General features: G+C 39.4%; 2 protein-coding genes and 1 non-coding gene across 3 annotated transcripts; all 3 read right to left on the bottom strand.

The window, feature by feature from the left end:
- Nucleotides 1–709: 709 nt before the first annotated feature.
- On the bottom strand, nt 710–9,319 carry LOC117473917 (protein FAM117A-like). The gene is made up of 8 exons (XM_034119884.1): nt 8,655–9,319; nt 7,619–7,764; nt 6,865–6,960; nt 6,421–6,537; nt 5,316–5,444; nt 5,029–5,218; nt 3,981–4,134; nt 710–2,381 (listed from the first exon to the last, which is right to left on the bottom strand). The coding sequence occupies exons 1-8, from the start codon at nt 8,776–8,778 to the stop codon at nt 2,117–2,119; spliced, it is 1,221 nt and encodes a 406-aa protein (XP_033975775.1). The 5' UTR covers nt 8,779–9,319; the 3' UTR covers nt 710–2,116.
- LOC117474153 lies at nt 2,618–2,738 on the bottom strand. The gene has a single exon (XR_004555093.1). It is a non-coding gene; the product is annotated as a small nucleolar RNA SNORA26 (small nucleolar RNA).
- A 1,973-nt stretch (nt 9,320–11,292) lies between the features above and the next one.
- On the bottom strand, nt 11,293–20,229 carry LOC117473847 (RUN domain-containing protein 3A-like). The gene is made up of 11 exons (XM_034119775.1): nt 19,878–20,229; nt 16,540–16,655; nt 15,437–15,564; nt 15,242–15,327; nt 14,604–14,693; nt 14,417–14,497; nt 14,123–14,291; nt 13,363–13,520; nt 13,076–13,195; nt 12,562–12,662; nt 11,293–12,454 (listed from the first exon to the last, which is right to left on the bottom strand). Exons 1-11 carry the CDS (start codon nt 19,982–19,984, stop codon nt 12,312–12,314), a joined length of 1,299 nt encoding a protein of 432 aa, XP_033975666.1. The 5' UTR covers nt 19,985–20,229; the 3' UTR covers nt 11,293–12,311.
- Between the last annotated feature and the right edge of the window lie 616 nt (nt 20,230–20,845).

The raw sequence follows: 20,845 nt of genomic DNA, 5'->3' as shown, positions 1-20,845 counted from the left end.
GTAAAAGTCCTGCATTTAGTAACTCAAGTAAAAGTACAAAAGTATTAACATCAAAATATACTTAAAGTACCAAAAGCAAAAGTACTCATTGGCCCATTTCAGAATAATGATATGTTCTTATTTTAATTATTGATGCAATAAAGTGTTATCAAGGCTGGTAAAGGTGCAGCTGAATTTTGCTGCAGGTGTAACTTAAGTCTTAAAAAACTAAAGTGTTGATTATGTGTCACATAATTAATCAAAATCTGCAAAGTAATTAAAAGTATTAAATAAATGTAGGAGTACAAGTACACCAATTACCTCTGAATTGTAATAGAAGTAGGAGTAGGGCTACAAAGTAGCATAAAATGGAAATACTCAAGTACAAGTATCTCAAAATTGTACCCAAGTACAGTACTTGAGTAAAAGTACTTACTTCCCACCACTTAAGTTTACCTTTTTTTTTTAAACAATTGTAAACTTTAAAATATACATTTTGAGGGACCAAAATAATTCAGTTTTCTTTTTTTAAACCTTTAACATCTATCTGATCTTTCAGTATTGGAACATTGACCCCACAGGAAATTAATTAAAAATATAAATGTGTAGTTTACAGTAGACCCAAATCAAAGCTAGTTCAGACTGCAGCTGCAACACCTCCCTGCAGACATGGTGAACCACAGCATTAAGAGTTAGGACTTCAGACCAGTTAAATCACAATGACAACACGTTATCAATTATATATTTATGTGGACAGAACACAGAACCTGAGATAACAGAACATCCCCAGCATCCACACCGCTTCATAAAACATTGAAATTGAGGCTTATTTGGAACATACAATGTTTCAATCCAACAGCATTTCACCGGGACACTAAAACTAGAAGTCAAACAATCAGACTATTAACTTTCAATCCACGTGCACACACACAAACAAAACTCCGGTCAGGATTAAGGTATGGAACAAATGTCTCCACATAAAAACCCTCTGCTGAAGTGCATAAAAATCCACCCGATACAGTATACCATGTAACACCTGCCTCAATTATACTGACAGAACAAAACTAAAAGTAAGAGGGTTTTTTTTTTTTAGCTTATGCTGCAGGTAATTGGAAAAGGATGTAGAAAATACACATTACTACTCTTAAAGTACAAAAGTGAATATAAAAATAAGAATTGCGACTCAAAAGTAGCATTTCAATTTGTGCAAACATGTCTACCAGAAATAAAACTATTTGAACATCAACTTGTCAGCTTGGCAGAAGAAGAACGTCTTCAGAGAATTACAGATGACAAATCTACACCACTAAAACTGGTTAGGTAGTCAACTCGGCTGCGAAACCTTATATCTATAAACAGCACACATCTATAACATCAAGGAATAACAGGGTTTTTCATCCATTAACTTGTGCACAAGTTACTGTTCTCCGCACGTAAACAATATGACAACAAAAATAAACATCTTTTAAAGCAGGAATGCATGAGCTGAAGCATTTAGGTATTGAATCTACCAAAGTCCAACAACTGGAAAATTCCCTTCAGTCTATAATAATCTAAATGTGATTTCATTGTTTTTTTTTTTCTTTTTAGGAAAATAAAAAAAGTACCCAACTGATTTGTCGTGCTTTGTACACCAGCAACAGGTGCAAGGTAACGTTAGGCAAGAAGAATTCTAGATAAATCTTTGAATACTTAAAAACAAGCAAACTTATCCGCGCAGGGTGTTTCTGACTCGACTGGAGAGATGACGCACTGCAGTTTAAAAACCAGTATAATAATATAAGTGTGTGTCATGGCTTTCTTTGGGGAAACATAAAAACATGTGAAGTTAGGGGGTCAGTCATCCAACAGAGGTCTGCCCCATCTCTCACACTTGTGTGTTTGGCCAAAAATATATCTTTGGAGTGAAGAAATGCCTTAATTTAGAAATATCACAATGCCCAGACACCAAAAAGAGCAAGTAGCTCATAAAGCAAATCCATTGGATTGCATAGAATCTTTTTTTTTCAATATTATAATTTTTTTCTCAATATAAGATTATTTTAAACCTGTATAGATATGGAATGGTCCTTTCCTAAAATAAAGCAAATATTTGCATTACGCATTATCATTTCTGCAGAAAAAGATCTGCAGCTGCTCAGAAGGCGAGACCCTCCCCAGAGCTCTCTCCCACCACAGCGGGGGAAGTGCTGGGGGGGTCTGGGAGAGCCTGACCCGTCCCCTGGCTGGAGCAGGAGCCTGCAGGGGAGACGGCCAGGCTGCGGAACAACATGTCCATGGAGGGGAGCAGCGGCCTCAGGAGGCTGACGGGGCAGAAGGCGGAGCCCCCATAGGGGGTGAAGTTCACCTTGTTGGGGTCCGGGCAGGAGGAGAGGAGGGCGGGCATGGGTTGGCGTGGAGAGCTACAAGACAAGAGGAGAGGGGCTTTAGGAAATTGAAGATAAGAAGATAAACCTTTATTGATAACCCGGAGGAATATGTAGGCTTCACTCTGTTTTACACACACAGTACAAATGCACAGGTGTATAGGTGCACACATGCATTTTAAGAGGTGCCAGTGTACATATAGACGAGAACCGGAGACCCCCAGGTTCTCAGGACAAGTCTAGTTAGGACAGACTGAGCCCCTGACCCCGCATTGTGTTTCCCCCGACAGGATCCGCAGAGAGGGCGGTGTTCCTTCACTACAGGTTTATGAGAGAGTCACTTTGCCCCCCTGTGTTGGTCACCAAGGACATCGGTTAGTCCAGGGTGGGCAAATAGGGGGCGTCCTCTCCTAGTGTTAGGAGCAGCCATTATGTAGCCAAGTCCCTACGGACTAAGCCGCCACCACCCAAAAAATGAAACGAACACCTTTAAGATTTAGTGGTAGTAATTGGATTTGGTTAGACAACAGTTATTTTAACCATCAATGATATGGTTAATATTCTGGTCCCTTACAAATTAACTAAAAAAGTAGTCTCTCCTCATGATTTAAGGGTTTTTACCAAAGACTTCAATACATTACAAGTTACAGACTCACAAAAGGGAAAGACACATATTTATAACAGCAGCGAGAACTGTAGCATTTATCTGACAGCTTTGCAGATTAAATAAATCATAAATGAATGAATAAATACATTCTGATGTGTAGGACAAATAGGTTCATCTTCCCAGTTGTATATAAAGTAATAAACATGAGCTCCATCATTAAAAGATGCAACATTAGGGCAGTAAACATTATTGCAATGATAATTATAGTATAGAACATTCTGAAATGGGCTATTCTGCATAATAAGTACTTCAAGTGTACATATTTTGGATATAAATGCAGGACTTTTGCTTGAGCTGAATGTTTACACTGCAGCTAATTTCACATCGCAATATACAGGTTGAGTAAGAACAAGACTTAAAAACAGTAAGTATTTTTGTCATTAATGGTACAGTTGTATTAGTTTGAAAACAGTTTGTTCCCTTATCATGCCTTTGGTTAACCATGCTGGTTATAGTTCTAAATGTAAATGTGTGGACACGTCTAGACCGAGTATACAGTAAAAAAAAATAAAAAAAAGGCTAATGTATAAACACCAGAAAGCTTCCATGCAGTTTGAATTTATGTTTAATATTTGGAATTAATTAAATAGTTTATTGCAAAAAAAGCCATTTATTAGCTACCTCTCTGGGTAGAGGTTAAGGAAAAACGTCTAAAATAGGAAATTAACTAGTCTCTAAAGGGAAAATCTGCCCATTTTAAGCAACAAAGTCTGTTGAAAGGCCATGTAGAGAGCTTGTATAAAGTGTTTGTGGCTCCAGAGGGAGCTGTGATGAATTGCCTCGAGTGTGAGTGAAGAATAGTTTGAATTGAAAACAGAAACAACCGGGGCTCTGGAGCAGAGACCTCTGTAGCTCACTGCCGCCCACTAACAGAACACACCCAAATCTCCAACTGTTGGCTTTCAACTTGCATTGTGGGTAATGTAGGCGCCATGTCTCCATTTTGTGGAGATGGGGAACAAACATACCTGGTTTCCTCCCAGACTTTGACCCTCTCGCAGCCCTCTGGCGGCTCCCTCTGGAAGCAGCAGCTCTTGTTGGGCCCCGGGGAGGACGAGAGGTCGGCCTCGTTCTGGGAGGAAAACGGAGACAGGAGACACATCTCTGCTCCGTCTGTCAGACCTGAAGACAGCAGAAAAAACCACAATATATCAATGATTCGTTAAACTTTCATAGACAGTTTGTTCCTGGGATTTAATGGGGCAGACAATCCAAAACACATGTTCTGAGTTATAAAAGTAAATCTGTGGCTTAGATATAACTCCATCACTTCAATTAATTATTAAACAAAATTAAAGAAATGTGCACTGTGATTAGTCAACCTTTTTCAAATTCAACCATGTACTACTTAAATGGTTCAACTATAATACAATAGTGTACGTATGCACTATGCACATACAAAGTAGTTTCAGATCGTTCACTGACTAAACCACCAAAACAACCTGTTGGTTTGTAAGGAGGTGTAGCTGCAGTCAGTGTTTCACAAGATAAATGCAGGTTGAATCCTTATAGTAAAAGAGTCTGAACCATCAACATGAACTGTGTTAAAAGCGGTTAAATGCTTTGCCCCACAAACATGTTTAAAATGTCTTTTTTTTTTTTATTTATTCCATGGTGTCAATCTGGAAAAAGGCTACAATGAAGTGTGCACAGACATTACTATTCAAGTGTCTGCAGGGGGAACAGGTTTAGCTGATGCCTGTGAGACTGCACAGTGGTTCTCTCATTTTAGGTTCTGTCCGAGTGGTTTCCTAAATTTAGGCCATGTTTTGAGAGAAGTGCAAGTGTCACAGCAGTTACTTTCCGGTAATTTCTTACTAATCCAATTTATTAAAATCTATGTAGCTATGTAACAGAAACGTCCAGGTAGATGATTGAAGGCATAGGATTAACTCAGACCTCCAGCTTAATAGTTGGAACAAATGCACAGTAAACATGCCACTATGGACCAAACTGTCAGCTCATTTTGCACATGTAACACTTTTGCGATCAGTGAACTACCACTAAGAGGCTAACCTTGTTGCCGATCCAGAGGTGCATCTTCAGGGTCCGGTGGGGAATTGGAGAAATTTGTGGGAGAGGAACTGGGTGAGGAGGATGTGGAGGAAGATGAGGACAAGGGTGTAGTGGCGGGGTCACTCTGAGATCCACTGCTGCAGCTCTGCGGAGGAACCGGAGCCCGGTGGCCGTCTGGAACCTCCAGGAGCTGAGAATATGAGCAATGTAAATAACGTCAGCCTCCATTATATTACATGCTATCTTGCAGGAATCTTGTGTGCTGAGGGAGGGTAGGGGGCAGTTACCCTGTGCTGAGGGTGCGCTGGCTGGCAGATGAACATGCCCTCCAGCTCCTGGTTGAGTCCCTCCACACTGCAGCGCAGCCGGGGGACCAGAGTACACAGGGGGGCCAGGGGGATGGGGATGGGCTGAGTCTGAGGACACAAACAAAGCAAATGGAATTTAGGCTTCATTACTCTTGAGGGAAAACATAACGGATCGAACACCTCGTGTGTTTTTATACAGTTAACAAGTCAGTGTCACATATTTGCTCTAATTTTTAAGCACTTTGAGCTAGACAAAGATGTTGTATAAATAGAGTTTATCATTGTTACAAATTCATCATTGTTACAAATTCTGAAAAACTCTTATGCAGCGATAACTGGCGATTAGACAGAAAAAATATTCCAATAAGATATTTGATTAATGGTTTAAGGATTGTTTCCTGCAAAAATTAAAGGTGCTATTTTCACACTCCCAAATATTGGAATGTCCTCTTTACATCATATTTAAATAAATATCTTGGACTGACAAAACAAGTTATTAAAAAAGACATTACATATTTTGTGTATATGTGAAAGCAATATATAAAATCAACACCATTAACCATCATTATGGACTCTGAGGAACTAGGAAGGAATTTATTTGAAACTATTTCTGACTAATCTAGAAAATAATCGGCCGGTTAATCGACTATGCAAATCATTGTTTCAGAAAAGCCAATTAATCTTAAGTTAAATATGAAAGCAACATGTGTTAAAGGGACATAACGGGGTAAAGGTATTAATGAGGCTTCTAGCTGTTCTCATTGGTTTGTAACGTCACCACAGTTTGGTGTGAAACCGCCTCGGCCCGGTGGACTGAAGGCGCCACAGAACTGAGCAGACCAGCTGTGCTGAAAAGCAGAACTACACATCTCATTCTGAAAGCAGAAGCGGTGTGATGTAGTGGTCTTCCTGTTGCTTCAGTATTTTATTTCATTCACTTCCTGCGATGAACTGCACATCAAGTTCACGTTGATGAAGGTAAACAGTGATGCTAGGCTGCACTGATGAAGGAATATCTGCGAGTACCCACAAGCACAGAGTAATTGGTGCGGTGTGTTTGTGTGTGGGGATGATGCTAAGGTACCTGAGTAGTTCCTAAGCTACAGCTCCCCTGAGGGTATCCACACTGGCGGTCTTTGTCGTGCCCCCCAGAGACGGCAGGTTTGCTGCGCTGCTGCAGCTGTTGTTTTAGTTTAGCGATCTGCAACGAACACAGGTTATTGTCAGTCAATCAGCTTGTACACACAAACACTCAATTACAAATGTCACATGTTTCATAACAAGGGTCCCCTTCAGAAGCATGTTAGCGGCTATAATCTGATTATGTGGTGGCTCAGATCAAATATATGATGAGGAGTGAAGCTCAAAAAAAGGGAAGTCTCTTTGCAGATGAGATCATTTGGTCTCCTGTTGCTCAATGTAAAGTAATTGAGTCAGGCCTTTTTTTTTTTTCCAGAGCGTGCTCTCTTCGACATTCAGCTGGTTGATACAAACATACGTTGAGTAATGCAGTAAAGCCGAGATTCACCTCTCGTAGATGCTCAGCGCTGCCCCACGATGCCGATCGTTTGTGGCTGCTGCTGCTTCTTCTGCTCTGGGATTTATCAGACCATGAGTCTGGGGTCTAGGGAGTGAAAAAGGCAACTATAAGAACTAATATTCTTCAAATAAGATCACATGTGTCTGAAATATATATATATATATATATATATATCATAGTTTTAGCCTAAGCTGCTGATCATATAACAAAATCACACTGACTGGAAATCATAACGATTAAGTCACACAACATTTCAGGACTTCACACTTGTTTTGACAAAAGTTGCACACTTCATGCTCAAAGGCTGATCTGCAGCCACATCACATCATCCACACCCACAGACTTTATTCACACTTGTCAAAAAGCGAAAGAGCATGGAGAAACTGAAAAACAAAGAGGGGGGGGGGGGGGAGGATGTGGGCAACAGAACAGCCGTGGCGAGTGCCTGCACACAGAGCAGCACAGAGGATGGGTGCAGCCAAAACGGCCTCATCAGCTGACTTCAGGGACAGTTCTCATGGCTGTGGTTTTTGCTCTGCAATAGCTACGCGAGCACTGGACCCTCCTTCTTTCTGACTCCTAGCAACTGGTTTCTCCTCTAAATCTGCAACCTAATCTTTAACATGATTCAACCCCATAAAAAGTTGTTAACGACCTTCAAAACAAAACTATTAATGTGGAAACAGCTGTGGTAAAGTCATGCATTCCACTCATTTCAGCACTTTCTTCAGCAGGAGCAGACCTGGGTGGACTTGTCCTTGCGAGTCGGGCTGCTCGGCCCCTCTGGTTCTTTGGGCCAGTGTCCCTGTAGGTACGGCCCGATGATGGCGTCCAGAGACATCGTCCGCCTCATGCCAGAGCTCAGCTGGTGCGATTTGGGCTTTCCAGCTGTTGGAAAGAGAAAACATTTACTTGACATGCAGCAACAGATTACTCTGCTGTAGCTTGAGTTTGCATCAGACTGTTGAAAGCTCAATACGTTTTAGCATTGTTCTCCAATACTAAGCTTTATAACGGTGGTTTTACTTTTGTGTCAGATACAAAAATTACTTATATTAAACAACACCTATATCAAAATATTAAATGTGTCCAAAAAGGTATCATTTGGTTAAAGTTAGCACACTTTAGGTCACCATTAACAACACCTGGGGCTGAAATGATAAAGTTGAATAATGTTTAATTGAGTAGAAGATTTGACATTAATGGCTAAGTTGTTTATAACTTGTTAATCGTTTAAGTAATTTATTTTAGGAAAACTAGCAAACATTTGCTTGTTCTAGCCTCAAACTTTAAGATTTCCTGTATCATTTATCTGACTTTAGTGGGGAAAAAAAAAATCAGGGAACTTCTGTTTTGTATTTCAAACTATGAGAATTCAATGTTTACAGCAAGGTATTTACCAGATAAATGGACAACAAAAACACGAATTCATGGCAGATCATAACCATAGGGTTGTAGTTTTTAATACTCACTGTTTGACTTGCATAAATCAATACAATACAGCCATGTAACAATGAATAAGTAGTTGAAAACTTGATTTTGACATTTGTATTAAAAGATAACATAAGTGCTGCAGTGACTTCCTTGTTGAAATAATTGATTATTACTAGTTCACAAGGTCTTTACTAATTAGAAGTTATTTTAGCTTGTGTAAAGCCAAGTGTTTATTAAGCTGCATTACCCAATGTAGGCATTTTTTTAAAGTCACATTAAGAGTATACTAATCGACCGAGGATCAGTTATTAATCCACACAGTGTGACAGGTGTGGAGCTCATACCTGTCTTTCCATCTCTCCGGTGTGATCTCGGCTTGCTGGACAGCTGATAGGGAATAGTAGCCTTGAGGGGCTGTGGACCCAGAGTAACCCCCCGGATCTGTCCCACTCCACTTGGACCAAACATCTTTCCAGAAACAAATCTGGGACTATGTGGCTGAAAAAAGCAGTGAATATCTGGTGGAGATTGGGGGCGCTCTGTGGAAATACTGGTGGCTAAATCACCAGCTGCAACCCTTCCTCCACTGGTGATGATGACCAGAACTAAAAAACCGTTACAAAAGTCGACCTTAAGTAATTTAAATATAATTTCCAGGTTGACACATCCACCAGCTGCACTTAACTCGACAGATGAGATGTTACTAACAGCCTGAGATAAAGTGATCCTCGGCGGTGATCATGCTTTTTTTCTGGCTTGTGTGCGAGTTAGCAGCCTAGCAAGCAAAGTTTCTTTGTGAGGATGTTGAGATATTTCACCCCGTTGTCGAACAAGGAAGCAGCTCCAGCTTCAAAAAGTCACTTTAAGGTCAACCTCTACGTCTCCTGACCAAACCTGGAAGTATATTTCATTATGGTTTTTCGGGCTGTAGAGGGTTTTTGTGGCCCGAAAAGTTGCGAGGTGGCCACAGTAGTTTTCCCCTCCGCGTTCTTGTCTTTACTCCAAACACCTCCACCACCACGCTGGTGTGGATTTAATTATATGAGGGGCGGGGTCCGACTCGGAATCTTACTTTTGATTGGTTGATGGAGCCCTCGGCTTCAATTCTATTGGACAATCCTCCATCAATCCGTCAAACCTCGGACAATGTTACTTTCTGTCACCGCCCCCAATTCATATCTCATATTAACCGATTTTCGCCTTTAAATACGTGTTAAAAAACAACTTTAAGCTTATTTAGTATGTTGGATTACAGATGGATTACTTCTTAGAACTTCGTCAATGGTTGAAGCCTAGTGTGATTCGACGATGTATTTAAAGGGCCATCGTTTGTTTGCAGTTGTTTTTATTTAGTTTTTTAGGTTTTTGAAAATACAAATCATGTCGCCTTCAGAGTTGTCTGGAGTCTGGGCCATTTTCAAACGCATTTCATACAGTCTAAGATGTGTATATACTACAGTTTTAATGTTTGCTTACTAATTATGATTACTTTATTATTATTACTTTCAAAATATTGGTACAGTCCAGTGGTACAATCAAATGTTTTTAAACACTGTATTAGTTGTGATGTAAAGTATGGAATCTGTAGTTTATAGGCCCCAATATGGGCTACAAAACCACAGATATAGATTTAATATCAACTTCATTCATTTATTTATTGGCCAAATATTTCATCATACTTAGTTGAGGCGTATTCAATCTCCCTGGCAGGGCATTTGAGCACCATCTGGGTAGAAGTGGTTTGGGTGTTGCATTTGCATGTATGAGACAGTGTGCATTTTGGGAGATAAGTGTCCGGACACTGTGTAAAGGGAGTGCCAATGGGGGGACAAGAGAAGGGGGTAAAGATAACATGGCCTCCACTTTCAAGGCAGATCCTGGACCAGTGCTAACTCTACCGATGTCCCCTGACCTAAACTAAACTGTCCTCAGCGTGCACTTAGTTAAACGAGACCTCGGTCCACGCTTAGATAACACACTCGTGTCCATGGCAAACCACAATGGGAGTAAATGTGCTTTATCACAGAAGGGTGAAGTGCTGAATGTGTCCAGCGGCCTGCTCATCTATCTCGTGCAACTGCACCCAACAATTGATGTCACTTTGACAAAACAGCAAAATACAAAGCCAGATAACTAAACCAAACTTTTCCCCACCCTCCGATATCCATTTATTTGACAGCCAGGCAGTTAATTGGACAGTATGTCAATCAGGAATGTGTCTCCTACATAATACCTTTCCAGCGTTTACCAAAGGACCTTCAGCTGCTGTTTGTTTAGCTCTGTGTATTTGTCCGTGTTAATTAATGAATGATCCTAACCTATGACCTCACATAAGCTATTTCAAACCCATCTGAGGAAAGTCGATGTCATGCTTCACAAAGTTGAACTAAAAGGGGAGACATGAAAACAAAGAGTGACCTCTGCACAATGTGAAAGAGCGTGTGTGGGTTTCTTTAACCTACAGTAAATGAAACTGATGAGATTTCAGCTACTTATTTACAGAAAATCCAGAAAATAAATCAACTAATATCTTACCAGTGTGTTGTTATTGTGTCTGATCAGGTATGTAATACATTAAAACTGTGGTTTCTGAGTGGCAAATTGGCAACTATTCTTAAATGCAACAAAAAGACTCATTTAAATGTAAATGTGGAGGCAATTCCTGAAGGATATCTATATGAACAAGATTAAGAGTCTGCAGAAATGCTAACAGAGCTCTGAGGTTGTTTGAGAAACACAGTGCTTTGAGCTACATGCTAACACCAATGCTAACATGCTAATGTTTTGTAGGAATAATCTTCACAGAGCTTTCCATCTTAGTTTAGCATGTTAGCATAACCTTTTCTACTCACCACTAACTACAGCTAAGGGTTATGATACTGATGATAATGTTATTTCATGCTTGTTTTCGAACATACACCAAACTAGCAAAAAACTAAACAAAATACACATTCTACTGTTTAATGTTTCAAAAAAGGGAGTTTTATTGCAGTTTAAATAACACAATGCATCCCAAATCTCACAACATTGCATGAGATTGCAATTTATATGTCACTAAATGATAAAAGCAATCAAATAAATTTAAAAATATAAAAATAACCAATTAAAAAAAATCAAATGACACACACGCACGTTGCACATTCACTATTTCTCTCCTGCTCAAACTACTCTATCTAGCCAGGTTTTTAGAAAAAGAGAAGAAAACATTCATTCTGCATAGTTGCAATGCACTTTGCATTCATATGCAATAGATATTATGTCAGTTCACATTGTAATGGCTCTGCAAACCTTTGTAGCCTCTCAAGTCTTTACTGTCACATCCTAAAATCTGTGTCTAACATACTATATGATTGAATAAGGCCTAAACTGTAAACCCTCCTAATATCATAGAGCTGCTTCTTTTAATTTCTAAATAATCTTCATCATAAAACCCTCTGTCCATGTTAACAGTATAAGCCTCTCTTTTAAAATAGTCTGATATAATATGGCAAAACATTGTTTCTGTTCCCTTTAAGGTTATACCAGCTCATCCACCCAGCACCGCCAGCATTATGCAAGAGGCGGAATAAGATACACTGACAGAAGAAGGATAAGACACAGACAAATGGACAAGTACACACAGGACAATCCTACAGCGATGTTTTGTTCAATGTTACCAGTAGAGACGTGACTGTAATTACACACATCATGACATAACAGAGGTCAACTTGGACCAGTGGTTTGCATTCCAGGAGGCTTAATCGTGTCAAAACTATTAGAGACAGTGAAGCTACAGGAGGCCGTCGGGCAGTACAGCAGCTTTTCCTGCGTCTTTGTCACAAAGAGGGAGGCTACTCTTTCACAAATGCAAATGCTAAAGGTGTAACTTGAGACCTAGAGCATGAAGGAACTCACGTCAGGGCCACAAAAGAGAGCATTTGTCCACCTCCCAGAAGTAGTCTTTTGTGTTTTCATGTTGAATTGTCTCAGTTAACAGGTCGGCAGTGTTTCTTTGGCGCCCCCTAGCTGGGAGAGAGGGCAGGACTGTTCTCTTTGCTGATGTGGACCAGGCACTCACTGGACTTGAGGCTAGCCAGAGACTTGCAGCTGCGGAGGGAGGACAGGGACCCACACAGGCCTATCATGGAGGGGGTGTAGTCCTTTTCTGTAAGGGTGCGACACACATGCGAAGGGAGGGTCAACTCAACTGTTTTGTGTGAGTTAGTTATTATCTCACTAAAACACAGTGTGTGTGGCTGTGTAAAATGTCACCTGTGCACCAGGCTCCTCCATTCTGTTTCCCTTCAGTCCTCTGGGAGTCTGAGTCCAGGCTGATCTCCACTGACAGCAGCTCTGTGCTGGGGAAACTCCTCCTGCAGGACAACAAAAGGACAAACTAAGGAGTTAACAATACAGTAAATATAATAAAATGGAGTCTCTTTATTGATTGTAGTAAAAGAAAATGGCATGCATTACATTTCAAGGGGTAATTGTTAAAGGAAATGTATGCAAATATACAGTATTTGTGGATATGAACCCTGTAATATACCACCTTAATACTTTTGGGCATATGAATGTACAGTATTTGAGCTGAAATGCTAAATCTATCTATGGGCAACTTACATTTTCTGGTTTTAGCTTCCAATGTAAGGAAGTCATCTTTTTTTGTCATGTCTTGGACCAATCATCCCCCAAAAAACGAGCAATTTGAAAATATCAAACTGGGCTATAGGGAGTTATATTGGCTATTAATAACTGACACGTCCTTGTCTAAACAAATACAAACCGGCGGAACAGCTTGACGTCGTCTTGGTTGTTGTAAATCTGGATCGCCGGCCACTGGTTGACCAGAGGGATTGTAAGGTTTTTGGCCAGGTGGTTGGAGTCACAGGGAATTAAGCTTGTCCTGGCAAAAATGTGCATACAATACATACATTACTAAAAAGCATTGAAATCTAGGACTGTGATACAGAGACGTCAAAACCTTCACCTAAACAAATGAAAATGCATTATTGTTCTATGGTTTAAAGTGAGGAATATGAGGGTAACATGCGGTCAGTCGACATCACTCACAGCTGCTCCTGAAGCTCCAGGACGATGGCCTCCAGTTCCTTCTTCTCCTGCGTGCTGTGGCTCTCCAGCTCCTCCAGGTGGGCCTTTAGCCTCTTGTTCTCCGTTTCTGTGTTCTTCAGCTGGGACTCACGCAGGCGTACAAGCTCCTCCAGGTAACCCTGATAACACACGTCCACACTGAGTGACAGGACATATCTTCATCCTCGGATACTCAAATTAGAAACTGTCCAACAGAGATGCTGAGTGAATTACAGAAATGATTTTATGATGCAATTTTTTACAAAGGAAAAGAAGGAAATAGTATGAGGAAGTGTGAAGTCCATGTAGTGAGGAGGTTAGGGTTGATGAATGGGTCAAATAACAAAATGACTTTCACCAAGGAGACGGAGTGTTGATTTATTTTAACGCACATAAGGTACCTTACAACATACTTAACTTATGTAACTCTACTTGCTACACACATACCTACTTAAATAAAACAGCATTAAAACCACCAAGATCAAAAAAGAAAATTGGCGATAAAAGGTTAATTTCTGACAGATTACCACAGGGCTAATGCATGGGTAAAGGGGAAAGCCGCCATGACAAACGACCAGATGAAACAGACTGTTATCTTGATTAAATTACAGTTTTTTCTGGATTTGAATTCATGGAAACATTTGGGATAATGTATATAACCCGATATCCCAAAAGTGGAAACACTATTTATTCAAGCAATACTATCCTGTGCATTGTCAAACACCCAAATATGGTTGTCTACCTTTTGAGCATTGACGATCTTGAACCTCTGCTCCATCTTGCGACACTTTGTGCTCAAGCTCTCCTCGTCGGGGACCAGGGGGATGTAGGGGTGGTCCGGGACGCTGTCGTCGCTTGTGCTGCTGTCAACACTGTGTCGATCGTCATCATCATCACTCAGGTAATCATAGCTGCAGCAGAAGCACTCAATTATTTATTTTCAAGTGTCTAGTATCAAAATCTACTTTCCTAGTAGGGTATGTAAAGAGGAGATTTAATTAACTTTGTCTTTTCTCTACAGTGTTAATGAACAAACCTTTGTGTGAATTTCAAGTAAGGTGTGAAGTCAATCACGGCAGAAGATTTCCCATCTAAGGCTTCTCCTTTAAGACAGAAACTACAGAAGGAGAAACCAGACAGACAGGAGACAACATATTATCACATAGCCATGTCAAATCAAGTGTTTTTAATGCGTAGATAACATTTTTTTAAGGTTTCCTCACTTAAAATCTATGGCTCCGAGTCCTATGAGCATCCCTGTTAGGACGGTGGCTTCCTCCCTTAACACGATGGCTCCTTCTGCATAGAACCTCCTAAAGGGGAGACTCAGGTGAATGGGGTAAACAACTTAACAAATATAAACCACCATTACACTTGATAATTTATATTAAGACAATATATTTTTCTATTACAAGTTTTCTGAAATGTTGTGTTTTCATATGCAAATTAAGCATTATGTTAATAAATGTTTTAATTTGCAAACATTTTTAGAAAAGAAAACTAATTATTGGATAATGCCGGGTTAAAATTATTGGTTTATTTTGTTGATGCAATAGAATAAGTGGCTTTTACAGAGATAACTTTGCCATGTATCCTATTTAGGAATTAAAAATGATAAATATGAGGCTCTGAATGATATATGAATAGACCCCTATCTATAAACTTTCAAATTATAGAAAGGATTGAAAAGGGAAAGTTTGCTGGTGCTGATGAAGTAGTATGTTTAAATTGGAGTACATCATGTAATGCTAAGCACATATTGGAGAAACCTACATATACAAAATAGACAAGGTTAAGTGAAATAAACACCTTAATTTTCGGTTCTGTATAGTGAGGTGTGTGTGTGTGTGTGGCCTCTAACCTGGTTGTTCTGCTGTCCCTCAGAGCAGTCGCGATGTATTCAGAGAGCCTCTTCTCCATCAGGGCCACTCTTATCCAGGCTCGCCCCTGAAGGATTCACACAAGGTTCAGACATTACTTTACATTTCTTACTATAACATCTCACTGTGAATCCTTTACATTTTCAATTTTCACTTTAAGTGTACGGAGGTCTTGCCTTGGCTCTGGAGGTGCTGATGTTCTCCATGCTCTCGATGCTGCTGATGCAGCTGTTGGGGACTTTAGCGCAGGACAGACGGACATAGTCCCAGTAACTCCTCTGACCATCAAACCAGCTGCCGGAGCCTGAAAAGAGTGCAATGTGAATAAGATATTTTCTACAATTATATGTTGGACCTGGCTATCAACTTATTTCATGTGTTTTTATCTCAGTAAACACAGAGTGTAGTCTTGGGCAAACAGGTGCAGCTACAGTACAGTATAGAGAAAGCCCAATGTTTCGACTATAAAGAAAAACTTTAAGTACATAGAACAAACAGCATGTTAGACCATTCTTTTCAAGAAATTATAATATATTGTTAAAAAAAAAAATCAGTATCTTATTAATTTGAATTCAGAGAGATGGTGGAATTGATTTTAATAAATGGTCAATGGCTAATCACGTCTTCATTTCTTAAAGGTCCCCTATTATACTGTTTTTCATTACTTTATTATAGGTCTCAGATATATACAAAACATGTCTCTGAAGTGTTTGGCTCGAAATACCAAACAGATCATTGTAGCATCCCATAATCCCCTCTGTTTCAGTCCTGTATCAAAAGTGCTGATTCTCTGTCTGTTACATTAGATGAAAATAAGGAGCCACTCCCCACGCCCCTTTGAGAGATATTTGGTTAAAAAGAACACAATGGTGCTCTAGGAGGAGATTCAGGTGGTAAGGTGGGGGTGGGGGGGGGTTACATTGGTTGGTTACTGGCTAATGGTTACACAAGCCAAAAAATCATTATGACATCATAAAGTGGCCAAAATCTGATCAGCTCATTTTCAGACAGGTTTTTATATAAATGGATCAGGACAAAAAGTGAGCAAATCTTTTTTCCTGTAACATTCAGAATTTTTTTACACAGAGGGGACACATGTTTATGTATAAAAGACAGGAAAATGTGGATTTTGCATAATAGGTGACCTTAAATATTGACGAAAAATAGTTTAAAACTTGTATTGTCGTCTAAAAATCCATTATCAATAACAGTATGTAATGAACAATTTCAATATGTTTTTTTTAAGTTTTTTGAACATGTCATTGATTATAAGTTGTACCTTTGAAACGATGGCTGAGGATGTGTTCAAGGATGGCTGCAAAGTTGATGAACTCCTCAGAGGAATCATCAATGGGCTCGGCTGTGTATTTCTCTAACAGCGTCTTCACTGAAAACCTAGAGAGAGAAGAGAAAGAGAGAGAAAAGTTATACACAAAGAGTTTGCCAGGAAAAATATAATTGTGGGAATAGATTAGTCAGGGATGCGATTAATGGATTACTTCTTCCTTCGATTCAGTTTAACGAATTATAAGGATATAACCATGTTGGAATGATACATTTAGATGAACAAACGATAAAAACCTGTAAAATGGTTAAAATTAAAAGCAACTGAAACCTAGGTTAAATGCACACTATCTATGTTATTCCCATAATTGTGATGTTAATGTGAATTTCTGCCCAGTCACGCTGCACTGTCCATTTCCATCTGACTCATCCACAAGGAAGACTTAATGAAGCGCTTTCAGGAAGCTCTGACGACTTGGTTTACTTTGAAATGGACAGCTTGAATTTATGACTCTAGTCTGATGTAATGGATGCCTGAAGCCTGTAGCCCATAGTATGTTGTTTTACAGTACATTATTAAAATGAGAAAACTAAAGTAGCCAGACAACCAGCACAATAATGAAAGTGACTGTAATAAGAAATATATTTGGAATAGTTCTGTGAAAGAAAAGCAGAAATCAACACAATTGTTGGGGAAGGACAAACTTAGGAGTTAACAATAAAGCAGATATATTCATCACTATCCCTTTTTTAGTCTTATTAACAAAAGGGAATTTTAGCTGATAAATCCGCTTCTGGTCACTTATCTGAGTCATCTAGACATCCTGTTAGCAATGCTAAGTGTTTACTGTACAATCTGCTCAACTGTTTTATTTTTTAACATGTTTTATATTTGTTATATTAAAAGGGCCTTCTCAGGCAAGCTTTGGAAATGATAACTATACTTGTAATATAGCATTAAGTAATTGTTTTGCAATTCTCTATGTATACCGTTTTTTGTCAAGTGAAATAGTCAAAATAAACACTCAATAATAATAAGAAATAGATAAAACATAAATAATCAAAGGCTGGTGGGAATGTGATTACTTTTGCAGGTATTTCGTCACAAACAGGACACATTTTTTATATTTAGGTACCATGAATGTCTGTACTAAATTCATAGTTATCCATATAGTTGTTGAGATTTGAGTCTGGGATGGACCATGTGACTGACAGTGCCATCCCTACATGTCTAGCATGGCTAAATATTTAAAATTGCCAAATGGATTCTGGTGTTACAATGTGCCTGAATAATTGAATGTCAACTGGGGTGAACTCCTGCCATGTTAATGCTGTTTATTTAAGGAAACATTATCCTTTCCTTGAAATGACCACTCCTAAATATTTTTTCCTGGAGACTAAATAATTCAGCAGGTCTCTGTGTTGGAGGAACACCTGCCAAATGTTGTTTTTCCAGTGACAAGGAGATATGCTGTGGGGTGACAGACACAACTGAAACCCGGTCAACATGACCTCGGAAGTGCATGAACAAACACTGTCTCTGATAGAGATTGGTCATGTTTTACTGACTCTAGAACCACAGAGTTTAGTGGCCAAATATTAACATTTTTAAAGTAAAACACATCTGGGCGTTTTACAGTAAACACACAGTCAGTTTGTGTGTGTCCGTAAGACAAAGCTTCTCCAAACATAGGCAATTGAGGCAAGTGATTTCAATCCCCATTGTTCAAGGGGCAACAATGTCTCATTCAGCTGCTCTGACCAGCTACTGGACAATAAATGGCCGACTATCTTCAGAAAAAGCACACTCCCTCGTGGTTTCACTGTACTACAAACAGCAGGGATGTCACATGACACAGACAAGCTTTTCTCAACAGAGGTGCTGTTCACCTGCACCAGATGAATGTGTGTGTGTGTGTGTGTGTGTGTGTGTAATGTTTGTTAGTTGTAAATACGACAAGAACATAATGTATGACTGGACATGTGGACTCCAGTCACATGACTTGGGCCTAAAACAAACAGATAAGAGATGTTTTGATGACAGGATTTCCAGTTGACTTTAACATCAATGATCTGAATTTTGCAGAACAAGCAGCATATTTCTGGACACAGCAGACATTTACTGCGCTTTAAATTAAGGATTGTGCCATTATTTTTGCCAGATTTAATAACCAAGTGCAATCACCACTTGTGTGGGCAAAAGTCTAAATCTACGTGCATTCCCACAATGAATTGTATGTCAGTTTCATAAATAGCCAATTTCTATCTGAAATAACTGATTCTTTTGGCAACTTGAGCACATTCTCAGCATGAATTTAAGTTTATTTTTCTGTTCCCTGACAAATAAGTCCAATATGAACTCTCCTTTTAGCTCCAATTTTGGTCTCCTCCATGCTCCAGATGGAAGTATTTGTCCCTTTAACTGCTAAATGTTTACTTGCGAATCGCCAACTGCATCTGTCGACTGTTTGGCACAGAAAAAGTAACAAATAGTCAGCCATTTAGCTGTTTTGAGCAATTGAAAGTGAGCCAAAACAGAAAATATGCGAACTGGACAATCAAAACAATGAGCTCAAAAATATTGATAGTGGCAGCTTTAAATGTGATGCTAGTTAGACCTAACTACAGACCACATCTCTGAATGAAGATCTTCACGGTAAGTTAATATTACATGCATAGTTTATATGTGCTGATGTTTACACTGTGTGGTCAATAGCAAGCATGCAAACAGTATGATTATGTCTATACTGTATGTGTTCTGGCAAAAGCTTTGAAGTACAAATCTTTATCCAAACCCCCCTCATGGTTCAATCAGGACACTTTAAGTAACTGCCTCCCTGCCCTGAGTCCCAGGGGTGCCAGCTAGTCCTTGCCCCAGGAAGGTTGTCGTCATAGCAACCACCCCATCAGGAGGGAGGAGATAAATCTCACTGACAGAGATGACACTGCTAAACTCAGAGGCAAGTCTGTCTGATTTTGTAAGTATAAAATAAACATGATGTGTATTAAAAGGTCGTTAATACACATGCAGGCTTCATGTCCGCACAGGCCCAGAGTTCATTATAATGACTTATTATGAGGATGACGTAAGCATGCATGTCAGAAGATGTCTTGTGTGCATTTATTATCTAGTGTTAGAATAAAAACACCAGAAAAAACATTAACAAATTATAACCACATGACCACTTGTCATATATGCAACATTTAACCTGTTAAATCCTGCACTAAATTCAGATCCCAGGCACTTAAAACGCACTTAAAACACACACACACACACACACACACACACACACACACACACACACACACACACACACACACACACACACTGACCTGCACACGGTTATCAGGTTTTTTCTCTCCACCGCTACGTTACGACCCGGTGTTTTTTTCGAGTTATCTTCCATGGCCATCGCTGGCTGCACACAGCCGGGCTCCATCCAGGAGGAGGAAGCCCTGAAATCAAAGGACCCCTCCCTGTCGGCCACCGGCCCTCCGCATGCACTCTTGGCCGGAGAGGAAGCTGCTTCCTGCCGGCAGCTGGTGCTTCGTCTTACGCCGGAGGATACACAGCCTGAGGCATCAGAAACACCGGAACATGCAGTATGTGGGGTTTATTATTACTCTCATACACAGAGGACTCGCATTACATCTGCTGCTCTCTCTCTCTGACCCCGCCTACTTTATGACTTCAACATGACGTCATGGGCTCGTCATGCAGACTCAACATGATGAAGAAAAAAATTATAAATAAAAATACTTAACATGTCGGGGAAATAAATACAATTAAAAGACTGAGTATGTTGAAAAAATAAATAAAACAAAAGACGGATCATGCCTAAATGAAGAAACTAAATGAAACAGACAAAGCAAAACAGAAAATAAAAATGATTACATTAAAAGACTGAACATGACAAATAACAACATTTAGACTTGAATGAAAGGTAATATAAAAAACTAAATCAAATTTAAGTGAAACAAATATTACACATTTTGACAATCAAAAATAGCCTATAACAATAATTCATTATTGATTTATTGATTATATTGTGACATGTTTTCAATGGTGTTTTATTTACGTTTATTTAAAGCATATTTATGATATACTGTATGTGTTGTCCTGTTCTGCAAAATAAAGAGCTCCCAAAATTGCATTTTGTTTTATGAACCACACTTTCTCTTTAAGGCCACGAAGCACATAATGTATAACCATGTGATCATGTGACTGAGCGTTAAGTTTCCTGTTCAATAACAGCCTCTGAAAATGGGTTTACAGTACAATGAGAGTGACATCATCACCT

The sequence above is a fragment of the Trematomus bernacchii genome, unplaced genomic scaffold (assembly GCF_902827165.1).
Source record: "Trematomus bernacchii unplaced genomic scaffold, fTreBer1.1, whole genome shotgun sequence".
Taxonomy (NCBI): Eukaryota; Metazoa; Chordata; class Actinopteri; order Perciformes; family Nototheniidae; genus Trematomus; species Trematomus bernacchii.
Note: the sequence above shows the minus strand (reverse complement) of the source record. Positions and strands in the feature narration are given on the sequence as shown.

Excerpts from the sequence above, each read along its gene's own strand:
- LOC117473917 (XM_034119884.1), bottom strand. The coding sequence starts at position 8,778 with ATGTTTGGTCCAAGTGGAGTGGGACAGATCCGGGGGGTTACTCTGGGT. Across the intron at positions 4,135-5,028 it reads ACCTCTGGATCGGCAACAAG|GTCTGACAGACGGAGCAGAG; the intron begins GTTAGCCTCTTA and ends TGCTGTCTTCAG. Across the intron at positions 2,382-3,980 it reads AAAGTCTGGGAGGAAACCAG|CTCTCCACGCCAACCCATGC; the intron begins GTATGTTTGTTC and ends CTTGTCTTGTAG.
- LOC117473847 (XM_034119775.1), bottom strand. The coding sequence starts at position 19,984 with ATGGAGCCCGGCTGTGTGCAGCCAGCGATGGCCATGGAAGATAACTCG. Across the intron at positions 15,328-15,436 it reads TCAGCACCTCCAGAGCCAAG|GGGCGAGCCTGGATAAGAGT; the intron begins GCAAGACCTCCG and ends TGAATCCTTCAG. Across the intron at positions 12,663-13,075 it reads GACGTCAAGCTGTTCCGCCG|GAGGAGTTTCCCCAGCACAG; the intron begins GTTTGTATTTGT and ends GTTGTCCTGCAG.